Source organism: Cavia porcellus, unplaced genomic scaffold (assembly GCF_034190915.1).
Source record: "Cavia porcellus strain 051 isolate PalLab524CR breed Dunkin Hartley unplaced genomic scaffold, mCavPor4.1 scaffold_20, whole genome shotgun sequence".
Classification (NCBI taxonomy): Eukaryota; Metazoa; Chordata; class Mammalia; order Rodentia; family Caviidae; genus Cavia; species Cavia porcellus.
Window position 1 is genome coordinate 21,245,351 of NW_026947503.1, and position 20,761 is coordinate 21,266,111.

Below are 20,761 nucleotides of genomic sequence, written 5' to 3' on the forward strand. Positions count from 1 at the left end.
GCAGCAACATAAACAAACTAATTCATGCTAGAAAAATAACCATCACAACCCCTGAAAGAGTGGAATTGATTGCTCTAATAGGTGAGTAAGAAGGTATGAGAATTTGTTACTTTTATTATAAACCTTTCTCAGAGCTATTATTTTGCTTCTTTAGTACTGCATTTATGACTGTGATAAAAATTAAAGGGAAAATGAATAAATAAATTTGAGGCCAAGAAGCAGAGTTCTAAGTTTAGCCATTCAAGCTTAATTAGAAAGAGGAGGAGAAATATAGAGAAGTATTTGCATGGAAATACTATCCTACCTCTCTATAAGAGAAATTTCATATTACTAATAGCCATGAAGAATATTATAGTTGAAGAGAATAAATGTCTTTTCTTCATTAATTTTAAATACTGTGTATTAAAGTGATACTCTGGAAGCATCATGTGAGGCCCAAATAGAGTAAGTCGGTTCACATCTTGAAATAGAGATAAAGAACTATACGTAAGGTCAGGGCAAGGTTATGTGTTACATACCTAACATTGAACTACATCTCCAGTTCATTTTACTTTATTTTGAGACTATGTCTCACTAAGCTGCAGGGTTGGCCTCAAGTCCATTTCCTTAAAGTCCATTTCCCTCAACCTCCCCAAAAGCTGGAATACAGGCGTGTGATACCACAATCAGGTATTTGTGACTGTAGCAAAGGGATCATTCACTGCAAAGTATTGAATAATACAAATTTGGGGCTTCAAGGAGAAACAAATATTGACTATTAAGGAAACGGGCCACAATGAAGACACCTTAGGTGAGAAAAGTATTGGGTTTGATATACAGGACAAGAGTCCAGTCTCCAAAGAAAAACTACTGAAAAACAGTAATGAAGTAAAAAACAACTATCTGATAGAAGAAGGCTGTCACAGAGCACACAGGCTGTAACAAATGGGTACTGCCCATTGTGCACACTACCCAACTGCACAGTAGACCAGGTAGTCAGAAGATAGAAACAGTGAATATGACATCTGTGGTTGAGAAGGAAACCTTGTGACATAAAGAAGACCATTACTAGCAGAGTTAAAAGCTGTGGTTAAAGAAACCCATGGTAGCAGTATGCTGCTACATCTTTAAAGCTTTGTGGCCTAGGACTTTTGCTAGGGTTATAGAAAGCAAAGGGAAAATTTAATAAGCCGTGATGAAACGTGATAACCATAGCAAACTCCTCACAGAAATCCTCCTTAGCTGCATCATTGGAACACTTAATTCATGACCTTTCCCCCTATTTAATGTATTTTACACCTTCTTTTAGCAGCTGTTTATTGACCAGTGACTATAGGCCTATCTCTCTAATTATATTCATTCTGTTTCCTTATTCAGTTTCCCTCAGCTGATTAACCCATCTCTCTTTGTTCATTGTGGATTTAATATTCAATATTATTTTTCCTTTCTGTCACTTTTAATCTTTCATCCCAAACTTAACTAACAGAGTACTCTCCTCAGCACCAAACAATTTATCTTTTCTTTTCAGACTTCTCTAATAATACAGTTTGAATTTAAAAATAAAAACAAAGGGAGGGAGGGAGAGAGAAGGTATGGACATACAAGTTATATATGACACAAGTTGAAAAATGTATGATGATAGTAGCAGGTAGCACATAGTACGGGTCTGTATCAGTGGTGATGAACTTACGGCACACATGCTGCAGCGGCCTGTTTGTATCACTGAAAGCACCAGAAAGTTCACCATCACTGGGCTATATGAATACAGAAAGAAAGTCAGTCTCTAGTAACAGAAAACATTTGTAAGGACTGGCGTTTGAACTGCATCTTGAATGAACATACAATTTCAACATGGGGTCTTAAAGGTTTGGAAAAAATGTTTTAGATGACAGAATGAATGTGAACAAAACTAAAAAAGTAAAAATAACCTAATGCATATGTATAATCATATGTGATATATGAAAAGGAATTTGGACTTTGAAGTACTTAAGTTTTAGAAAAAAAATTTCTGGAAAATACCTTCTGTCAGGCTTGATGTGGTAAATGTCAAATACAAAATTACACTGTATATTCTATTTGCATGTAGAGTGCCCTATACTTTGGAGAAGTTTAAGTATTTTAGATGTTATTAAGTGAAAGATTGCCAGGAGTTAAGAGTCCTGTCTTTTTAGTCGTTTAGTCTCTAGAGTAGGGAAGGAAGTAGAGAACATGTGCCTAGTAATAGAGGGGCAAATTCAACTTGCACAGTCAGGATCATTGCAGTGTCATTATGTCTACCCTGGCAAGCAATCTTTAGTTCTCATTAATATTTTTTTAATACTTTAAGGTCAGTATGTACTGGAAGGCATAATTTTTTACTATGTTTTTCAAGGTAAGGCTTCCCAGACTACAGTGATGTTGCATGACCTTTCACCATGTTGTGGTAATTAATATTATTTTTAAAACTCTGAGATGTGTTAAATTGAACATTTATTTGAAAAAGAAAAAAAGCCATAGAACCGGGCAACATTCCAGACTGAAAGTAGTTCAGAATGCCAAGCCTCACCACCTGTGCACCTTATATTTATAGCTCAAGAAAAAGAAGTGACATGCAGTGACCTGATTGGTTGCAGTTAGCATTTGTCTTACATGGGCATGATGTGATGAAGCGTTTACCTTATAAAACATGATCTGGTTAGTTGGCAGCTTGTGATTGGCTGAAACTCAACAGTTGTGATTGATTGACACTCAATAGCTGTGAGTGATTAATATTCATAGTCTGTTACAAGAATACACACTTGGTAAATTTGCAATTTGTGTATTTACCAATCTAGATTGTAGTTCATCACTACAAATGGAAGCAGCTTTGGGCCAAATTTTATCACCCTGCTATGGAAATAGACTTAGGCCAAACTTAACAGTTTAACAGTGCCAAACCTAAATTGACACCTTTATAAAAAATTGTGGCAGAATACATATAACATAAAATTTACCTCTTAATCATTTTAAGTGTACAGTTCAATAGTAATATATTCACATTTTTATACAGCAGATTTCTAGAACTTCTCATCTTGTATACAGCTCCACATTCTCCTTACCCCAGCACCTGGACCACCATTCTACTTTTTGTGAATGTGACTACTTTGACTCCCTCATTGTAAGCATCTTTTGGACAGTTGTATGTCTTTTGGGGAAATGTGTTTTCAGGTGATTGTCCTAACCCAAATTGAGTTATTTTGTTGCTGTTGTTGAGTTGTAAAAGATTCTTTTTTTCTTTATCAGTTACATGACTTTCAAATATTTTCTTCCATCCTGTAGTTGCCGTTTTTACTTCGGTGATTATATCCCTTATGCACACAAGTTTTTCATTTCAGTGCAGTCCAATTTATTGACCTTCACTTTTGTTTACTTGTATTTTCTTGGTGGATTTTTTGAGAATCATTGCAAAATTGTCATTTAACATTTAACATGCTTCTTGCACTTGTGTCATACTGCTAGCTATGTTCCTTGCATTCTTTTAATATAACCATCATGAGAATAAAGTGTCCAACAGAGTACAACATAATAGCAAAGGGAATATAATGGCGTAAAATAGTGAGGATCATTCTAATTGAGGGAAACAGAATTGCACATTAGCCCTTGCAAATTTTTGACCCCAAATCCACAATAGTAGTCATGAGAAAATGATGCTGATTTCATGTTCTAGCATTCTAAATGATTTGTATATACCTATGAAAATATTCTATGATTAATGATAAACAAGGTAAAAATATTCTATGGAAATGTATTGAGTTTTTTTTTTAGAGCAAGAGCAGTAATACATTCAGTGATCATATGTCCTGCTTTGCCTGGAACAGTTCGGATTTATACCTTTTGTCTTGGTGTAATCACTGTACCCTATCTACACATTAAAAATTGAAACTGCTAAGAAACTTAATCAAGGTGAACCTTTTCATAAGCTGTGTTATATTCTGGTTTATCTCAGTTTCAATGCTTCATCATCAGGGCTCTCACTCCTGTCGGCTAAATGAGGTGCTTGTTGTGAAAGAGTTTTTAAAGGCACATGGAGTAAAGAACCCCAGATCACAGCTGTGTCCATCACAGTAATTTATGCAGATTGGACTGATCTGCATAAATTTCCCACTTATTCTGTGGGTCATTCTTGCTGAACTAGCTCCTTGTTCTTTGTCTTCCTTATCTCAGCTCATTCAAAATATACCCACTTTAAGAAAAGAAGATAACTGCAAGGAGAAAGGGAGTTAGGAAAAGTGGTCAGGGTAAAGGAATAAAAATAAAACCTAAGGCTACCATTTGAGAGGAATGTTTTTGTTCTTCTTATTGGCAAGTTAGAGTTCTAAAATCTTTTCTTTAGGTCCTACCCAGCAATGAATCATCATAAATGATCATAAATATATAGTTTATCCCCAGGAAAAGGCTTGGATAGTGTCCAAGCCTTTGGATAGTGTCAGAATTCAAAACTAATGCACCAGATAATGGTGTTCACATATGAAAATCTCATTGTTGTACTTCTGCTTTCTATTTTTGAGAATGTTGCTTTTAAGTTTGGGGTTTCTATTTAGTACTGTGGAAAAATATACTTGAAAAGCAGAAGGTTTTTTTGTTTTGTTTTGTTTGTTGCTATAAGTATCGTTAAACTTACTGGTAGAGTTCCTTGTGGAAACCAAGGTTATATGAATTATACTCCTGCCATGATTTCCTGTTGTGACAACTTTTCCTAAAATCCTTTGTGCTCATAATATAGTTAATAACTTCAGCCACTCACTGACCATTATTCACAAGAAAAAATATTGTCCCTTTGTCTTTGCCCTTGTATTATATTATCACTACTAAACTAAAGATAATGTGTCTTAGAGTTTTAGAGCAGTGAGAGCTGAATGTCATGTGTCATGCTTATGGTGTCATCAAGGTGACTTTGTGGGTTTGTGGAATACTTTTAAGAGATTTTTCAACTACTAATTTCAGGTTAATGAGTAATAGTTCTTTAATAATGAAGACTGAATTGTTAGAACATGAGACTGTGTATCTGTTTATTAGTCTAGTACTGTCTGTTTGCTCTACATCTTCAGAAAGGTTTTACCAATCTTAAGTTAGGACTCTTGAGAAGAATACACTGTAGTCATATTCAACTGAAGCCCCCATGCAGTGCAGTGTGTCTCGTGAGAACCTAGGGTATCGGGTGTTCAATTAGCAGCCTTGTGCAAAATATCCTGCACTAGTTGTAAAACTGTGTTCAGCTGACAGAGTTAATTTAGTCTTTTCTTTTCTTTTTGATCTTTATACTTTATCTTCATTTATTGCATGTCATAACTTTATACAGTATTGCTTTTTATATGGTGTACTGAAAGTGTAATTTTAAAACTAAAGAAATATTCTTGAAGTGATTTTCAGAACTATAAAAACATTTAAATTTACATTCTAAATGTATTTGTGGTGACGTGAATAGAGTCAGGATCATCAGTTTGACTGAGTAGTTTGATTGGATAGGAGTATTCATTTGGTCTTTAATTTTTTTCTACTGCCACTAGTTTACCTTATTAAAATACAAATAACTAAAGTATTAATCATTTCTCTTTAGATATAATGAAAACTTGTGAATCTGTTCAGTCACTATTGAATATTCTAAACATAATAAGTGTCATAAAATATCTATGCTTAAAATGAATATCAAGCTTTAGTCAAGTCAGTGATTCTCAACCTTTATATGCCTAGTATATCTGACAGGTCTGACCTGCTTCTATAGCCCATCAACCTTTTATCACTTATTGGGCAAATTGAAAGGACCTACCTGGCAATTTTGTGTGCCCCTCCTCACATATATACTTTTCCTCTGTGTTATCACACATGCACACTTGGAGAATTATGGATTTAATGGTATCAAGTGATTTTGATGTTCCTATAACTGCTAATGTTTATATGACTCCAAGTCTTGAGTGATGCAGAATATTATAAGCTAGATGTCATAAGATTCACTTGCATGAGGAAGATAAGTGTCAGGACTGTTTCCCATAATAATGTTAACTTAAATGAGCCCAAAGTCAGTAATTTCAGGCCATTGTAAGGAGATACGTGATCTGTGGAATGAGTATCATTTATAAACTTTTCATTAAATTTAAGGATGAGTCACTTACTAGTTTTACAATTGTTTGTGTTAAGCAATCAATTTAGATTTACTATTTTGACCTAAAAGCAATAGCAAAATGTAAGAAAACAAAAACTTGCTAGTATGTAACCTTTGGGAGTTTTTTCCTACAGTTTTATTGTGGTTTAATTTACATGCCATAAGATTTATTCATTGTAAGGCTTAATCTTAAATGATTGTTTTAAAGAACTTTAGTAATGAGAGTTTTGGAAGATGGAGGACCAGTAAGCAGCAAAATAGGGAGCCTCTCTGAGAGAAACAGCTCAGATGCCAGAATAAAACATCCTGGAGAAGACTAGAAGATGGAAGGAGATGGATCCTCTCAACCTAGGAGGAAACTAAAGGGAAAGAAAAAAAAAAGAAAAGAAAATTATGGACGGAAGGCTGTAGCCAGACTTGCTGTCACTGGAGCCAGTCCTATTGTGTATGAAACGCCGCTGGAATCTGGAGACATGCGGTGGTTATGATGAAGTTAGGGGTTGGTGAGCCTGAGAGTCTCAGCAGGAAGAAGCAGTCATAGAGAACAGCAGTGGAGCAGATAGCAGTGCTCGCTACTCTGGATCAGAGATCTGTTCCAGCTCTCAGGGAGTACACAGAAATCAGTCCTCAGGAGTGGGTGAGGAGCTGGGCAGCATTTTGGAGTTCAGCAGGATAAACCCAGAACCAGAACTGCAGCAGCTTCAGTCAGCCATTCCTAGTGCAGAGCAGATTGGTAAAATTTGCTCAGACTGAGTCCCATCTCTGTGCGTGCTCCACTAGCAAACGATGAGATCTCCCTGAAACTATACCTAACTGGCCCCATCTGCACAGCACACGCTAACGTAGTGAAAACGCCCAGAGCTTGATCAGCTCAGAAGGGAGAGGCCAGCCTGCCCCACCCCTGTTTGTACTTCAGTTGGTCATCAGCAGACTGAGGAGGCCAGCAGTCCCTACCCAACATGCTTTAGAGTAATCCTGGCCAATACAGGAAGTGCTAGAAATCCCCACTGTCTACTCGTCTGGAGGAAACCAGAAACATGACAAGAGGAAGAAACAAAAGGAACTCTCCAGACCCCAACACAAACACTACTGGCCCAGGGGAGTTAAATACAGAAGAGATTGGGGGTTGCACACCTGTGGTGTCTGAAAAAGCAGCTTCTGACATAAAGAGTTATCTTCATGACATTATAAAAGAACTAAAAACAAATTCTAATACAAGTAAAGGAAGATATAAGAAAAATAAAAGAAATGCTAAGTACTTCTCAAGATGCAGATGGAAGAATGGAGGGACATAGAAAAAGGAGAGAAACCTTCGATGAAGAATATTAAAAAAAACTAGAATACCTGAAACATTCAAAGAGACTACCAGGAAATTAAAAACTCCATTGCAAGTTGGCAAAACTGCTTTAAAAAAGCTAAAGATAGACAATCAAACCTTGAAGACAGGTTTGCAACTTGTGATCATGAAAGGAAAGATCTCTTAAAATAACAAGGAACCAGGAAGTAACAGTTACAAAGGCTAGAAGATGACAAGAAGATCTATAACTTAATGATAAAAAAATGTGAGTGAAGAAGCAGGCATAAACAAAAATGAAATACAAAGGCTATTTATGAAATAATCTTAAAAACTTCCCAAGCATAGGAAAAGGAAACATTACCCAGATATATGAGGCATACAGAAATCCAGCCAACTATAACCAAAATAGTTCTACACCCAGACATATAATAATCAAGATCCCAGAAATTCAACACAAAAAATATTAAAAGCTGTCAGAGAAAAGAAACAGATCACCTATAAAGGAAAACCCATCAGAATCATGACAGACTTCTTGACACAACTCATCAAATCAAGAAGAGCTTGGAGTGAAGTATTCCAAGCCCTGAAAGAAAATAACCTACAACCCAGATTGATGTACCTTGCAAAACTATCTCTCATAATTAATGGAGAAACAAGATGATTCCATGACAAAGAAGAAGTAGGGGGTTTATGATCACCATTCCAACCCTACAAAAAAATACTGAAGGACATTCTAGAGAGAGAGAGAAAAAAAAAGACCATAGTTTTAAGAACAGTGTTAAGAGGAGGCTCACTGAATGGGGCAGACAGTGTAATGAAGGAGGAAAGTATACAACCAACAGCAAAAAAATAGCATGGCAGAGATGAGTCAGAGAAGATTGGCCATAATTGCTAACATGGATGGCCTTGATGCACTAATGAAAAGAAACAGGCTGAATGGATCAGGAGATAGGTCCATCAAAATGCTGTATATAAGAAATATTTTTAACCTGAAAGAAGGTTTATGGACTGGAAGTCAAAGATGAGAAAACAATGGTGTTATGTGACAGGGAACCAGAAAAAAGTGGGGGTAGCTCACCCATCAGCCACAGATTGGTTGGAAAGACTTAACACTATTATACAATGGAGAACTACTCAGCTATAAGGAAGGGAAACCTTGAGGCTCTTGTAGGTAAATGGATACAACTTGAGGCCAAGCTCAGGGGTAAAATGGTTTAGATCCACTTAGCTAAATAGTGGGTTGCCTCCCTAATCTAAAAACTAAAGGAATTAGTGAGATACGAAATGTACAATGTACTCTGGGGAAGTGAAAGGAGAGGAATTGTCTAAATAGGGAAGACAGAGAACATTGGTAATCATGTATCATGATTTGCAACCCATATTGCTTTCATCTCTCTGTTTAGTTTGGTTATATTCTGTTCCAGTTTGTACTAGATTTGAGAGCATAGACAGCTATTCCAAAGATAGCAGGATATACTATGGTAACCATTTTTAATTTCCTATTAACTAAATCTGAAACCCTGTATTGCTTTCACTGCCTTGTTTTGACTGATTTTATTTGCATCTGTCTTTTCAATCACTGTCTTGCCTTGACTGATTTTATTCGAATCTGTTATGTTTGATAGTATCAAGTCAGGATATAGGCAACTACTTTGAAGACAATAAGATTCATTATGATACCCATTCTGGCTTGACTGTTACCTCTTTTGAATAATGTCTCCAATGTTTTTTTTAATTGATTTTGTTCTGTACTGCTATATTCAATTTTATTATACCTGATGATATGGGCAGTTCTATTGAAGATAACAAAAGACATCATGGTAACCACTGATCACCTTATATTGTGGTTTTAAATTGTGTACTATGTCCATCCTTTTGTTTTGAATGACCCCATTTTGGTTTGTTTGTTTGTTTCTCATTTAGTTTTATTCTTTTCAAAATAAAAATAAATTTTAAAAAAAGCACTTCAGTAATTTTTAGCAAATTTATAGAGTTGTAAAACCATCACTACAATCTAGTTTTTGAGTACTGTATTTTAGTCACCCAAAACATTTCTCTGAGTTTATTTACACTGTATCTCCATTCCACTACCAAGCCCTAGACAACCACTAATCTGCTTTCTGTATTTACAGATTTGTCAATTCAAATTCTGAATATTTAATATAAACAAAAATATGTGATATGTTGTATTTTACATCTTATTTCTTCCATATTGCTTCTTAAGTTGCCTAAACTGGTTTCAAATTCCTGGGCTTGAGGAACCCTTCCTCCTCAGGCTCCCAAGTAGCTAGGACCACAGGCTTGTGCTACTATTCCTGACTTGATGTCATCCACTCTGTGTACTTGTTTTGTTTTGTTTTGTTTTGAGGAGGGATTTGTGTTTCATATCTATTTTAGTTTGCGTTAATCCTTTGTTCCTTTTCTTTACTGAAGTGTTCTACTCTACAGAGACACCACATTTTGCTTATCTTTCCTACAATGTAGTAACACTACAGTCTTCATGTCTTCTCTTTATCTACCTAACTCCCATCTTCCCTGCCTGATATCTCCATGGAACCGTGGTAAAATTGAGCTTTCCTAGAGTTGATCCTCAAGGCTGTATGTTGGGTACTCTATGCTTCCTCACTTACTATTGTAGTCAGGGGTTTTGCAGAGAACAATTAGGATCAGGACATGGAGTTTATAATATTGTTTTATGATGGTTACTGGGAGTTAACACAAGAAAATATAGGAAATCTATCCACAACACCAAAGATATAGAATATTTAGTCAAGGGCCTAAATTCCACAGCAATGTCCCACATGAGTCCAGATGAAAACCCAGAGCTCATGACAATGCCCCCATGAGTCCAACTGGAGGTCCAGACCCCACAACAAGGACTCATGCCAGTATCTTTTATAGATCCATGCCGGGAAGGCCCAAAGGTCAGCGGTGGAAGCCAGAAAGTCTGTGCCAGTGGAGTAAAAGAGCTGTGCTGGTGGGATGAGGGTTCTACACTGGAGCCAAGAAGTCACACTCACAACAAAGACCAGGGCTGTCCTGAAAGGCACCATAGCCATCCTTAGCAACATGGAGGCCCCGAGCTCCTCCGACAACAAGCACAATTGGGTACATGCCAGGAAGCCAGCATGACAGGTTCATCCTGGAGACCAAGCAGCACATGTCTTCCCCTCCAGATTGAGGAAGCAGTGCTCAATGTGAGGACCAAAAGCTTCTCCAGGAGAACCAACGGCTCAAACAGCAACTCGTAAGAGAACCCACAATGCCTCAACACCTCAACGCAACGCAATAACACATTAACGCCTTCCTTCTCCTTCTCCACCTCTGTATTTATGCTGGCAACTTTCCTCAGGTGGAGCATTTACACTCAGTGCCATGCTGATGTAATCCAGCTGCATTAATCTCAGTTCTTTTTTTTTTTTTTTTTTTATCAGTACCAGCGATCGAACTCACAACTGCCTGCTTGCAAGGCAGGCGCTTATGCCACTGAGCTAAATCCCCAGCCCTAGACCACCAGTTCTTAATCCGTAACACTTACTCATCACACTTTTTGTATGTGTGACTTTTTTAAGCATCACACTTTTTGTATGTATTTTAAAAATATACAAAATAGAATTTTTTATATCGAAGTATCATCTTGCTTCTGACTATATGAACTTCAGTTCTTTCCTTGGAAGTAAATACTTTGTTAACATAAAGAAGTTGCGACTATTATGTCTCACATATTGATTGAGGATTTTGGTCTCATGAGTTGGTACAGATTTTTAAATGCCCTATGAAGCTTTAGATTCAAAATAAAGTTCTGTTGCAATACCTGACATAAATTTTAAGCATCACACAAACAGAAATGTATTGAAAGCTTACTATAGAAAATACACTTGTGCGTGTTGGCATTTGCCTATAATGCCTGCACTCAAGAGGCTGAGACAGGAAGATCACCATGAGTTCAAGGCCAGCTTGGATGACACAGAGTTTAGGGCTAGCTTGAACTGCAAAGCAACACCCTGTCTCACAAAAAACAAAAGGAAAATACTGAAAGCATTAAGAAAAAATAAGCTACCCATGATTCAGTGTCTCAGAGAAAACCATTGTTTAAAGTGATATTCACAAATATAAAGTGAGCCTTGTCAAAAGTTATGAGTTTTTTGTGATGACTGTTTCTTTATCTTGTTTACTATGTGGCAGATCAACAGACCATTGTTCTGACCAACAATATATTTCACTTTGTGTTTTAATATCTTGTAGGGGTAACTTTATATCATTTCTATGACTCCTTTTGTTATGGAAAAGTGGAGAAATAACTTTTTAAGCTTTTTTGAAGCACTTAATTTTGATTATGTTTTTGACTATTATTTTAAAGAAGTCTGATTTAAGTCTAGGTTAAATCTGCTGAGGTAATATAAAACAAAAGAAAGTCTTACAGGGTTGTTTGTTTGTTTTTGTTCTTTTATTTATTTTTTTTTTTTTGCAGGGGAAGGGATCAACCCAGGGCCTCATGTCAGGCATAATGATACACTCCTGTAATTACAACTACTTGGGTATCCAGGACAGGAGAGTCACAAAGTTAAGCCCAGCTTGGACAATTTAGGGAGGTCTGGTCTCTATGTAAAACTAAAAGAGCAGGGGTAATCTCAACACTTAAGCTGAGGCAGCAGTATAACCATGAGTTCATTGCCAGCCAGCACTACTTAGCAACACCTGAGCTAGGACCGGGACCAAGAATTGAAATAGGGTTCACTTCTGGAGCTTATGGTTCCTCACTGTCTTTGTAGAATTCACTTGTTTATTCGCAATTTTATTCTGAAATAAGAATGTATCTTATGACTAATGGCATGCAAGAAGCACATGAAAAAATGCTGGACACGTTTAATTAACAGAGAAATCAAATTAAAACCACAATAAAACATGGTTTTACCCGCCCATTGCACTGGTGGCAATTAAGAAACCTGGTGACACCAGATGTTCGTGTGAACATGGAGCGAACAGAACTGATGCACCATTGGGTGGGAAAAGAAGTATGTCTGCCTTGAGAAAAACTAAGCATATACTCAGGCTATGCTCAGCAACATTCCAAGAGCAAGGAAAATATACCTCCACAAAGATACTTTTACAGGGATTTTCATAGCAGTATTATTTACCATAACCAAAAATGAAAAGGCCTAACGCTTTCCAAGAGCTAAAGGAATAAACTGTGGTATATTCACAGCAGAGGACTCTGGCAATAATAAGACACGAACTCCTGGAATACACAAATGGATGAATCTGAAAATGTGGTAAGAAAAGCCAGGCACAAAAGACTCAGATTCAGATCTTACATGTTTAAATTACAAATTACTCTTTAATAATTCATTTAACAAGTAGGGTGTTGGCACTCAGGAGGCTGAGGCAGGAGGATTGTTGCAAGTTCAAGATAAGCCTGAGCTACACAGTGAGGTCAAGGCCAGCCTGAACTGCAGAACCTGTCTCAAAATTCCATAAGGCTTGCATGGACCCTTAGACATGCAGTGGACAAAGAGATAAAGGTCGTGCTACTTCCATAAGGCTTATAGTTTGGTGTAGAGGTCAACAGTCTGTGGCTATTCAGTCCAAACTCACCCACCTTCTATTTTCTATGACCTGTAAATTTAAAAAAGAAACAAATGTTTGTTTTGAGATAATTATTGATTTACATGAGGTTATAACAAAATAATAGAGAGGAATTCTTTGTCTTCTTTACCCAATTTCCCCCAGTGTAATTTTGCGCAAAACTACAGTACAATCAGGATTTTAACATTGATGTTGTCAAGATATAGAAAATTCCCATCAACACAAAAACCTTTCATGTTGCCCTTTCATAGCCACACCTACTTCCCTCTCACCCCACCCCCTACATCTTCCTTAGCCTCTGGGAACCATTAATTTGTTTTTCATTTCTATAATTTTGTTATTTCATAAGCGTTATATAAATGGAATTATATAGTATTCTTTTGGAATTCACTCTTTTCACTCTGCCAAACTCTTCCAGAATGGCTATACTAGAGAACAGTTTTTCTGCATACTTTATTTTAGCCTTTCAACTTCTCTAGATGAAAGTCCAGTTTATCAGTTTTTCCTTTTTGAAATTATGCTTTTGCTTTCAGTCTCAGAACTCTGAGAGTTTCTCCTGACTTTATTTGTTTCTAAAATGTTTATGCTTTTTACATTTAAGTCTATGATCCATTATAGTCTGTTTTTGTTTTTGTATGAAATGTGAGATAAATGTGTAGTCATGTCAATGTGTGGTCATGTCAGATACATAATTTAGACTCTTTTGGGGGGAAGGCACATATATTTGCATGGTTCTATTTCTCAGCACTGCTTTTGCTGTATTCTACAAACTTTGATGTACTTGAATTTCACTTCCTTCTGTTTAAAATTTCTTATAAAACTGCATCTGTGGCCCCTGCATTATTTACAGATTTGTTCAATTGATAAGTGTTTGAAGATTTTCTTATTATCTGTTAGTAATTTCTAGTTTGATTCTTTTGAAATCTATATGATTCAGTTTTTTAATTCTTAAAGAATTTTGCCTTGTAACCTAGAATATGGTATATCTTAATAAGCCTTAGCACTTGGAAAGAACGTAAACTCTGCTATCAGTGGTCAAGTATTCTATAATTGTCAGTGATATCCCTGTTGCTGATAGGATTGTTGAATTCTTCTTTATCCTTCCTTATTTCAGTGAGGTCTGCTTTTGGTTGTTGACAAAATATTATCTTTGCTATGAGTTCTGTTTTATCTGATACTTCTTTTACTTAATGTTTGTGTGATATACAGGTTGAGCATTCTAATCCAAAAATCTATTATGTATGTATGGTGTATATGAAACATAAAATAATTTTATATTTAGGCTTTGGTCCTGTCCCCAAGGTATTTCATTACATATATACAAACATTCAAAAATCCAAAGCAATATTATAGGCCGTCAGACAGGGGTAGCCCTCTAAGGAGCCAGTGCAGAAGACCAGATACCTTGCATCTATGAGGGAAAATAAAAGCTTCCTTCTGTGGATCAGATCTCAAAACAAAAGTAACCACACCCCAAGGATAAACAGCAGGGATTGATATCCTAAATAGGTATCAATCACCTGGAGGAAGCCAGAATAAACCACTAATCCAACCCCCTATAAGCAAAGACCTTCTTCCCATTTGCTACATGACTTGCCTTCCCATTTGATCCTGATTAAATTAATTTTACCTGAGCAATTACACTCATAATCTTATTGGTTGACCATAGTTCTGTCCCACTTCATGCTCACCTTGCGAGCTCCCATTTTTCCCCTTTGGCAACCTACTCAGGGGACTCCTTCTGTCTCTCAGACAGAAGCATTCTTTCTCTCAATAAATATATTCTTCTCTTAAAAAAATTTTTTTTAAATCCAAAGCAGTCTGATCTCAAACATTTCAGATGAGACACTCAAACTATATCTTCTCTATCCTGTTACTTTTAGTCTACCTATATCTTTTATAGTTGAAGTTTCTTGTTGAAGTATCTTGTCATTATAGTTGAAGTATTTTGTAGATAGCATATATAGTTTGATCATGTTTTTAACCGACTCTACTAATCTCTTACTTAGTTGATATAGTTAGACTGTGTTTAGTATAATTATTGATATATTTAATCCTAAGTCTGCTGGGGTTTTTTTTCCTGTTCTGTTTTGTGTTTTCTACCTTCCTATGTGTTACTTGAACATTTTCTGAAGTTCTGTTTTCAGCTCTAGTGTTTTAATGTATCTTTTTGTATGGCTTTTTAAGTGGTTTTTCTAGGTATTATGTTATATACACATAACTGATCCCAGTCGACTGATACCATTTGACCAGTTATGTCATTTAACATCCTTTTACCCTCCCACAATATAATTGTCTTAACTGTTTCCTCAACATGCATTTGATATCACATCAGATAGTGTTATAATTTTTACTTCATCAGTCAAATATAGTTTAGAAAACTCAAGAGGAAAACTTGTTTACTGTATTTATTAGTATGTTTGCCTACCAAGTTCTTTCATTATTTTTCTAAATTCCGCTTATTTTATTTTATTTGTTTAGAGAAGTTCTTTCAGACATCTTTTAGAAGATAGACATCCATTTAAAACATTAAATCTAATTCTGATAGAAATTGAAAATAGGTAGCTTGAGAATATGTATGTGCTATATCTTAGTTTGGGCCATACTGTACATATTGTATGAATCTTCTGTTTTACTGAATGTTTGTGAGCACATAGCCTACATTTCTTTCTGTATTTCTGAAAGCTTTTCATGAAGCCATTCTCAATGTAGATGCTACAGTTTACTGTGTTTAAAAAAGAAATCTGAACATTTACTATTGCCAATAGGTAAAAACAGTAACTTTAATAGTATTTATTATTATTCCGTTTCCAAAAGTCTGGGAGACAGTTACTTTGATTGTAAGATTAGTAAAGAAATACGTTCTTTTTGCCTTTGTTTAGATCCTACTAAACAAAATTTCACTTCAATGAATTAGAGTTTGGGTAACATTTTTCTAATTAGCTGGTAGTTTTGTCAAAATACTTCAAATATACTTCAGCATAGACTCTGAAATGTCAGAATACATAACCTAGGGACATCTTGGATAAATGTGGATAGAGTTCAAAGGATACAAGAATCAGAAGGAGAAAACTGTCTTATTTTTCTAAAAGCTTTTGAAATTTAATTTTTACTGGTGACAAAGCCACAAGCACTGCTAATACAAACCAGATTTTTATAACATAATTCAGTCATTGCAAATATCTCAAAATGTTATTTCAGCATAATGTTACTGAGGTTTAAATTAGTATATAACTAATATACATTATTAATTTTTAAGTAATATATTACTAAGGAAATATATTTAGTATTCATATTGCTATACAACAAATATTGGCAGGGTAGGCTGTATTGTTTTTTAGTTTTTAAAAGATAGCATCTCGTTATGTAGCTCAGGCTAGTCTTAAACTCACTTTGTAGCCCAGGCTGGCCTGGAATTTATGGTGATCCTCCTGCCTCAGCATCCAAAGTGCTGGGGTGACATGTGTGCACCACCACGACTCGCTCCACAAATTTGGGCTTTTAAGATAACATTTTGGTACCTATTTTGAAATCATTGGTGGTCTTTGTGATTCTGTATATTTCATATACCCATATGGAAATATTATTTAGCAAATCTTATGTTTGTTTTCTCCTTTTGCAGCATCAGCCACTATGTGATTGTCATGTCCATGGCCATCTTTCTGGTGTTTCTCAACGGTCTGGCACAGCTACTCACAACTAAGAAGCTCAACCTATGTGGCAAACCCAAAAGCCACCTCCTATAGTGTTGCTGAATCTAGCATCTGAATCTTGTTTATCATTCTCTAATTTAAAAGTCTCATGAAGGATTCAATAAGAAGATGGACATAGATACATAGTATATTCTACTATAAAAAATCGTATTTTGAATTCTGAATTTACAAGTTGTCTTCGATAAAGGAGCTACCTTTTTCTTTGAAATTTTTCATTTACTTTGAAGTAGTGATTATGTCTGTAAGAATGCATAGTAAAGCATTCTCCATTTTTATTCTTTCCATTTAGCTGGCAGCTCTTCTCTATAATGTCCAAATCTCCTGTACCAATCTGATCATCATGATATAGCTTCCTATATACCCAAAGGAGAGCATCTGTGTATGCGGACAGTATTAATGGCATCCAAAAATCATTGCTGTAGTTGAAGTTAAAGCAGAGCATAAGCTGGCACCATGAGTATTTATTAGCTCTCAGCACTGGTTTTGTAGTAATTTGAACTACTCAGTAAAATCACTGGTAAGGCAGGGAGTGTTATTTTAGATTTACTGAAGCTTTGGCAGAAAAATAATTTTGCAAGTGTATGTCATTTTTCTTCAGAATGCAGTAGACTTTTTAGTGCTGTTTCTAGAGTTTTCATAGTCCACTAGTTAGATGGAGGTTTAACTTTCACTGTCTCTTCCTCTTCACCCCAAAGTCATTTAGATTTTCATGTGTCAATTAATTCCAGTGGACTAAATATTTGAAGACTAATCTTTATTGGAATATCCATACAGTTACCTTTACATATCACTATAGAGTTGGCCTTTTGCCTGTGATATGTCAGAAGTGTTTGGCTGATGCTAAGCTTTGCTGGTATGTATCCCATTTAAAAAAAAATAATTGCTTTTGAGTTAAATTATTGCCTTACTCATTTGGATTAATGACTAGAAAGCACTTTACAGGTGACTAGATGTTCAAAATTTGCAAGTGATTGAATAAAAACAATTTAGAAAATTAAAATTCAGTTTGGAGCTTGGCATGATGACTCATACCTATAATCCCAGCACTCAGGAGACTGAGGCAGGAGGGTCGTTGTGAGTTCCAGACCAGCCTGGGGTACAAAGTAAGCTCAAAATAAGCCCAAACTGCATAGTGAGACCCTGTCCAAAAAAAACACAAAATTCAGTTTGGCATAATATATTTTCTTAATCTTTATTTCTGATGAACTATAGTTTTTAATATATTTGTGATAATACTTCATGGTATAGCAGTGAAAGAATTCTGGTGTTTTAAAAGAGAAGTATTTATGTTAACATAAGACCCCATGATTCAGTCTGTAAAACAGGCAGACAAGAGACTGCTGGGTTGGCAGAAAGAGAATCCATGTGTTTTCATATAATCTCATGACTTCTCATCAGTTTTTCCCTGTATCTGAGAAGGCTGATTACTATACTTAAAAAGTTATCACTTAAGACTTTTTATATCTAATTTTGCCTTTTGTTTTTCCTCAGACTTTTATACAAATAAATAAATGGATATTTTATTACAGTGTTATAAAAGTGCTCAGTGCCTTCTGTTTATTATGTCTTCAGAACATTTTTTTTCCTCTCTTGTTACTGTCTTTGAGGTCATCATGAGTCTACAGAAGTAAAAAGTGTCCCTGTAGTTCCTAGGCTGCCTTGCTGCACTGCATGCTCACTTAGGAATGGTGATGTAATTTAAAAATAATGTTGTCAAAACTGTTTATTAATGAGGGCAGTTCATAAAACCATATGGCCTCAAAAGTAAGGCCTAATTGGAAATTAAGAGCTAGTTGTTACCATGATGATGGCCATTGTCATGCAGATTATTCCTCAAGGCAAGGTGCTGGGACTAGAGTCTTTGATCTCTAGTTTTCAAGACTGATTATTTTTGGGGTAGGTCTTATTTTCAGGGAAACACAGAAGTATTCATTTGGTTATAATATTCTTGTCAAATACTCATTCTAAATCTTAGCTGACTTAAATATGACAAACATAGGTCAAATTCTCTTCCACTGCCATCTTTATGTGGTACACTGTTGAGAGGGGGACTTCTGGGAGAACATGGCGGGTAGATACCAGCAGCTACAGAGGCTCTCTGAGACAGCCAGCTTAGATTCCAGGGATGGTGCCGTGTGGGGAGTCCTAAGCAGGGGGATAAACTATGCTGAGAGAAACCAACTGGAAATGCAGTCTCAGTGCTATGACTGGAACAGCTAAAGTTTCAATGCCAAAGCTAGAACCCGTGCCTCTGGAAACCGCGGCTTAATTTCCTGCTGCCACTGCTGCATCTGAATCGTCACAGCAAGGATAGAGACGCGAAAGCTCTGAGAGTGGAAATCAGTGAACCGAATTGAGAGCAGAGCTGGCAGGGAGCCCTGCATTGACCTGCAGTGAGGGAGAGGAATGGGGACGCTTTCATAGACTAGGAGGCTCCAACAGAGGACATTCTGGGACCAGGCAGACTAGCCAGAACAGAACGCTGCAGTGACTTCAGTCACATATTATCCTCTCAAGCAGGATTGGTGGGGAATGCTTGACCTGGGTGATGCCACAGACTGAGACCCAGTAGGCTACCCAAACCAGGTCCCTGCACCTGGCGGTGCACCCTAATGCAGTGAAGCCTTCAGCAGGTTGACTGACCTGAAGGGGCGGGCCCAGCATAGGCTGCCCAGGTCTGTGTCTCCCTAGTACGCTGCAGTGGGTGGGAACACCTAGCCGGCATGATTTGAACAAACTTTAACTGACAAAGAAAGAAACTGAGCCTCCTATATATGCTTGTATGAAAGGAACAAAAAGTATAGGAAGAGGGAGCAACAAGAAAGGTCCTCAGTCCCCAGTCTGAGAACACTGTTCCAGGAAAGGTAAAATGCAAAGGAGAATGAGAGCAGAAAACATGCAATATCAGGCATGGCACCAATAGACATAAAGTGATATCTCTGAGACCTCATAGATGAGTTCAAAAGTAAAGTATTTAATCAACTAAAGCAACACATAAATAGAATAGTTAAAGAAATGCTAAAGACCTCCCAAGAAAAAACAGGTGGTGGAATGGAAGAATAGAAAAAAAGGCAAGAATTGTTTGATGGAGAAAATAGAGAACATGTAGAATACATGAAGCAGGTTCAAAGAGATTACCAGGAAACTAAAAACTCTATTGAAAGGTGGCATAACAGCTTGAAAATAACTAAGGGTAGGTTATCTGAACTGGAGGACAGATTTGTAATGTGGGAGCATGAAAGGAAAACCTTCTTAAAAATAAGGAAATAAGCAGTAACAATACAAAGGCCAGAAGATGATAAGAGGATCTATAACTTAAGAATGTAAAGGAAGAAGCAGGGATACAAATGAATGAACTGCAAAGGCTAGTCAGAAATAATCAAGGAGAACTACCCTAATATGGGAAAAGGTAAAGATACTCAGATCTATGAGGCATAAAGGACCCCAGCCACCTACAACCCAAACAGAACTACACCCAGGCATATAATAATCAAAATTCCAGAAATCCAATATAAGAACAGAATATTAAAAGCTGTCAGAGACAAACAGATCACTTAAAGGGAACACCCATCAGAATTACAGCAGACTTCTCAGCACAAACCTTCAAATCACAAAGAGCGTGGGGTGAAATAATTCAAGCTTTGAAAGACAATAACCTCCAGCCAAGATTCATATATCCTGCACAACTGTCCCTAGAAATTGATGGAGAAACAAGGTGCTTCCAGGATAAAGAGGAAGTAGGGGAATTTGCAACCACCAATTCAACTCTACAGAAAATGCTGCAGAACATTCTAAAAGAGAAAAATACCAAGATTCCAGAAACAGTGGCAGAGAAGCCACAATGAATGGAGCAGAAACCAAAATGAAGAAGACAAACTGACAACTAATGACAGAAAAAGAGCTCAACAGAAATGAGGCAGAGAAGGTTGGATGGTAGGAACAAGCTATTTTGGAGAAAACAAGACATCATAATAGCTAGTGCTGATTCAATATCATCTTGTGTTAAAGTCCCATCAAGCCTTTGTTCTTCTATCTCCTTCGGTCTTAACATGTTGTATCTTATTGGAT

At 36.5% G+C, this 20,761-nt stretch overlaps 1 protein-coding gene across 20 annotated transcripts in view; it reads left to right on the forward strand.

The window, feature by feature from the left end:
- Pign (phosphatidylinositol glycan anchor biosynthesis class N) overlaps nt 1-18,232 on the forward strand; it is a 132,334-nt gene extending 114,102 nt beyond the window's left edge. For 16 of the 20 annotated variants that reach the window (XR_010041383.1, XR_010041377.1, XR_010041375.1 and 13 more), the window contains one exon: nt 16,603-18,232. Coding sequence is in view for 5 of the 20 variants with exons in the window: in XM_063231519.1 (XP_063087589.1) it covers nt 16,603-16,726 (124 nt within the window). In the remaining 15 variants the exon portion in view is untranslated. Of the gene's footprint in view, nt 1-3,007; nt 3,116-16,602 lie in introns of all 20 variants that reach the window. The other 4 variants (XR_010041388.1, XR_010041389.1, XM_063231517.1 and 1 more) reach the window with 3 other exon arrangements.
- The last annotated feature ends 2,529 nt before the right edge of the window (nt 18,233-20,761 follow it).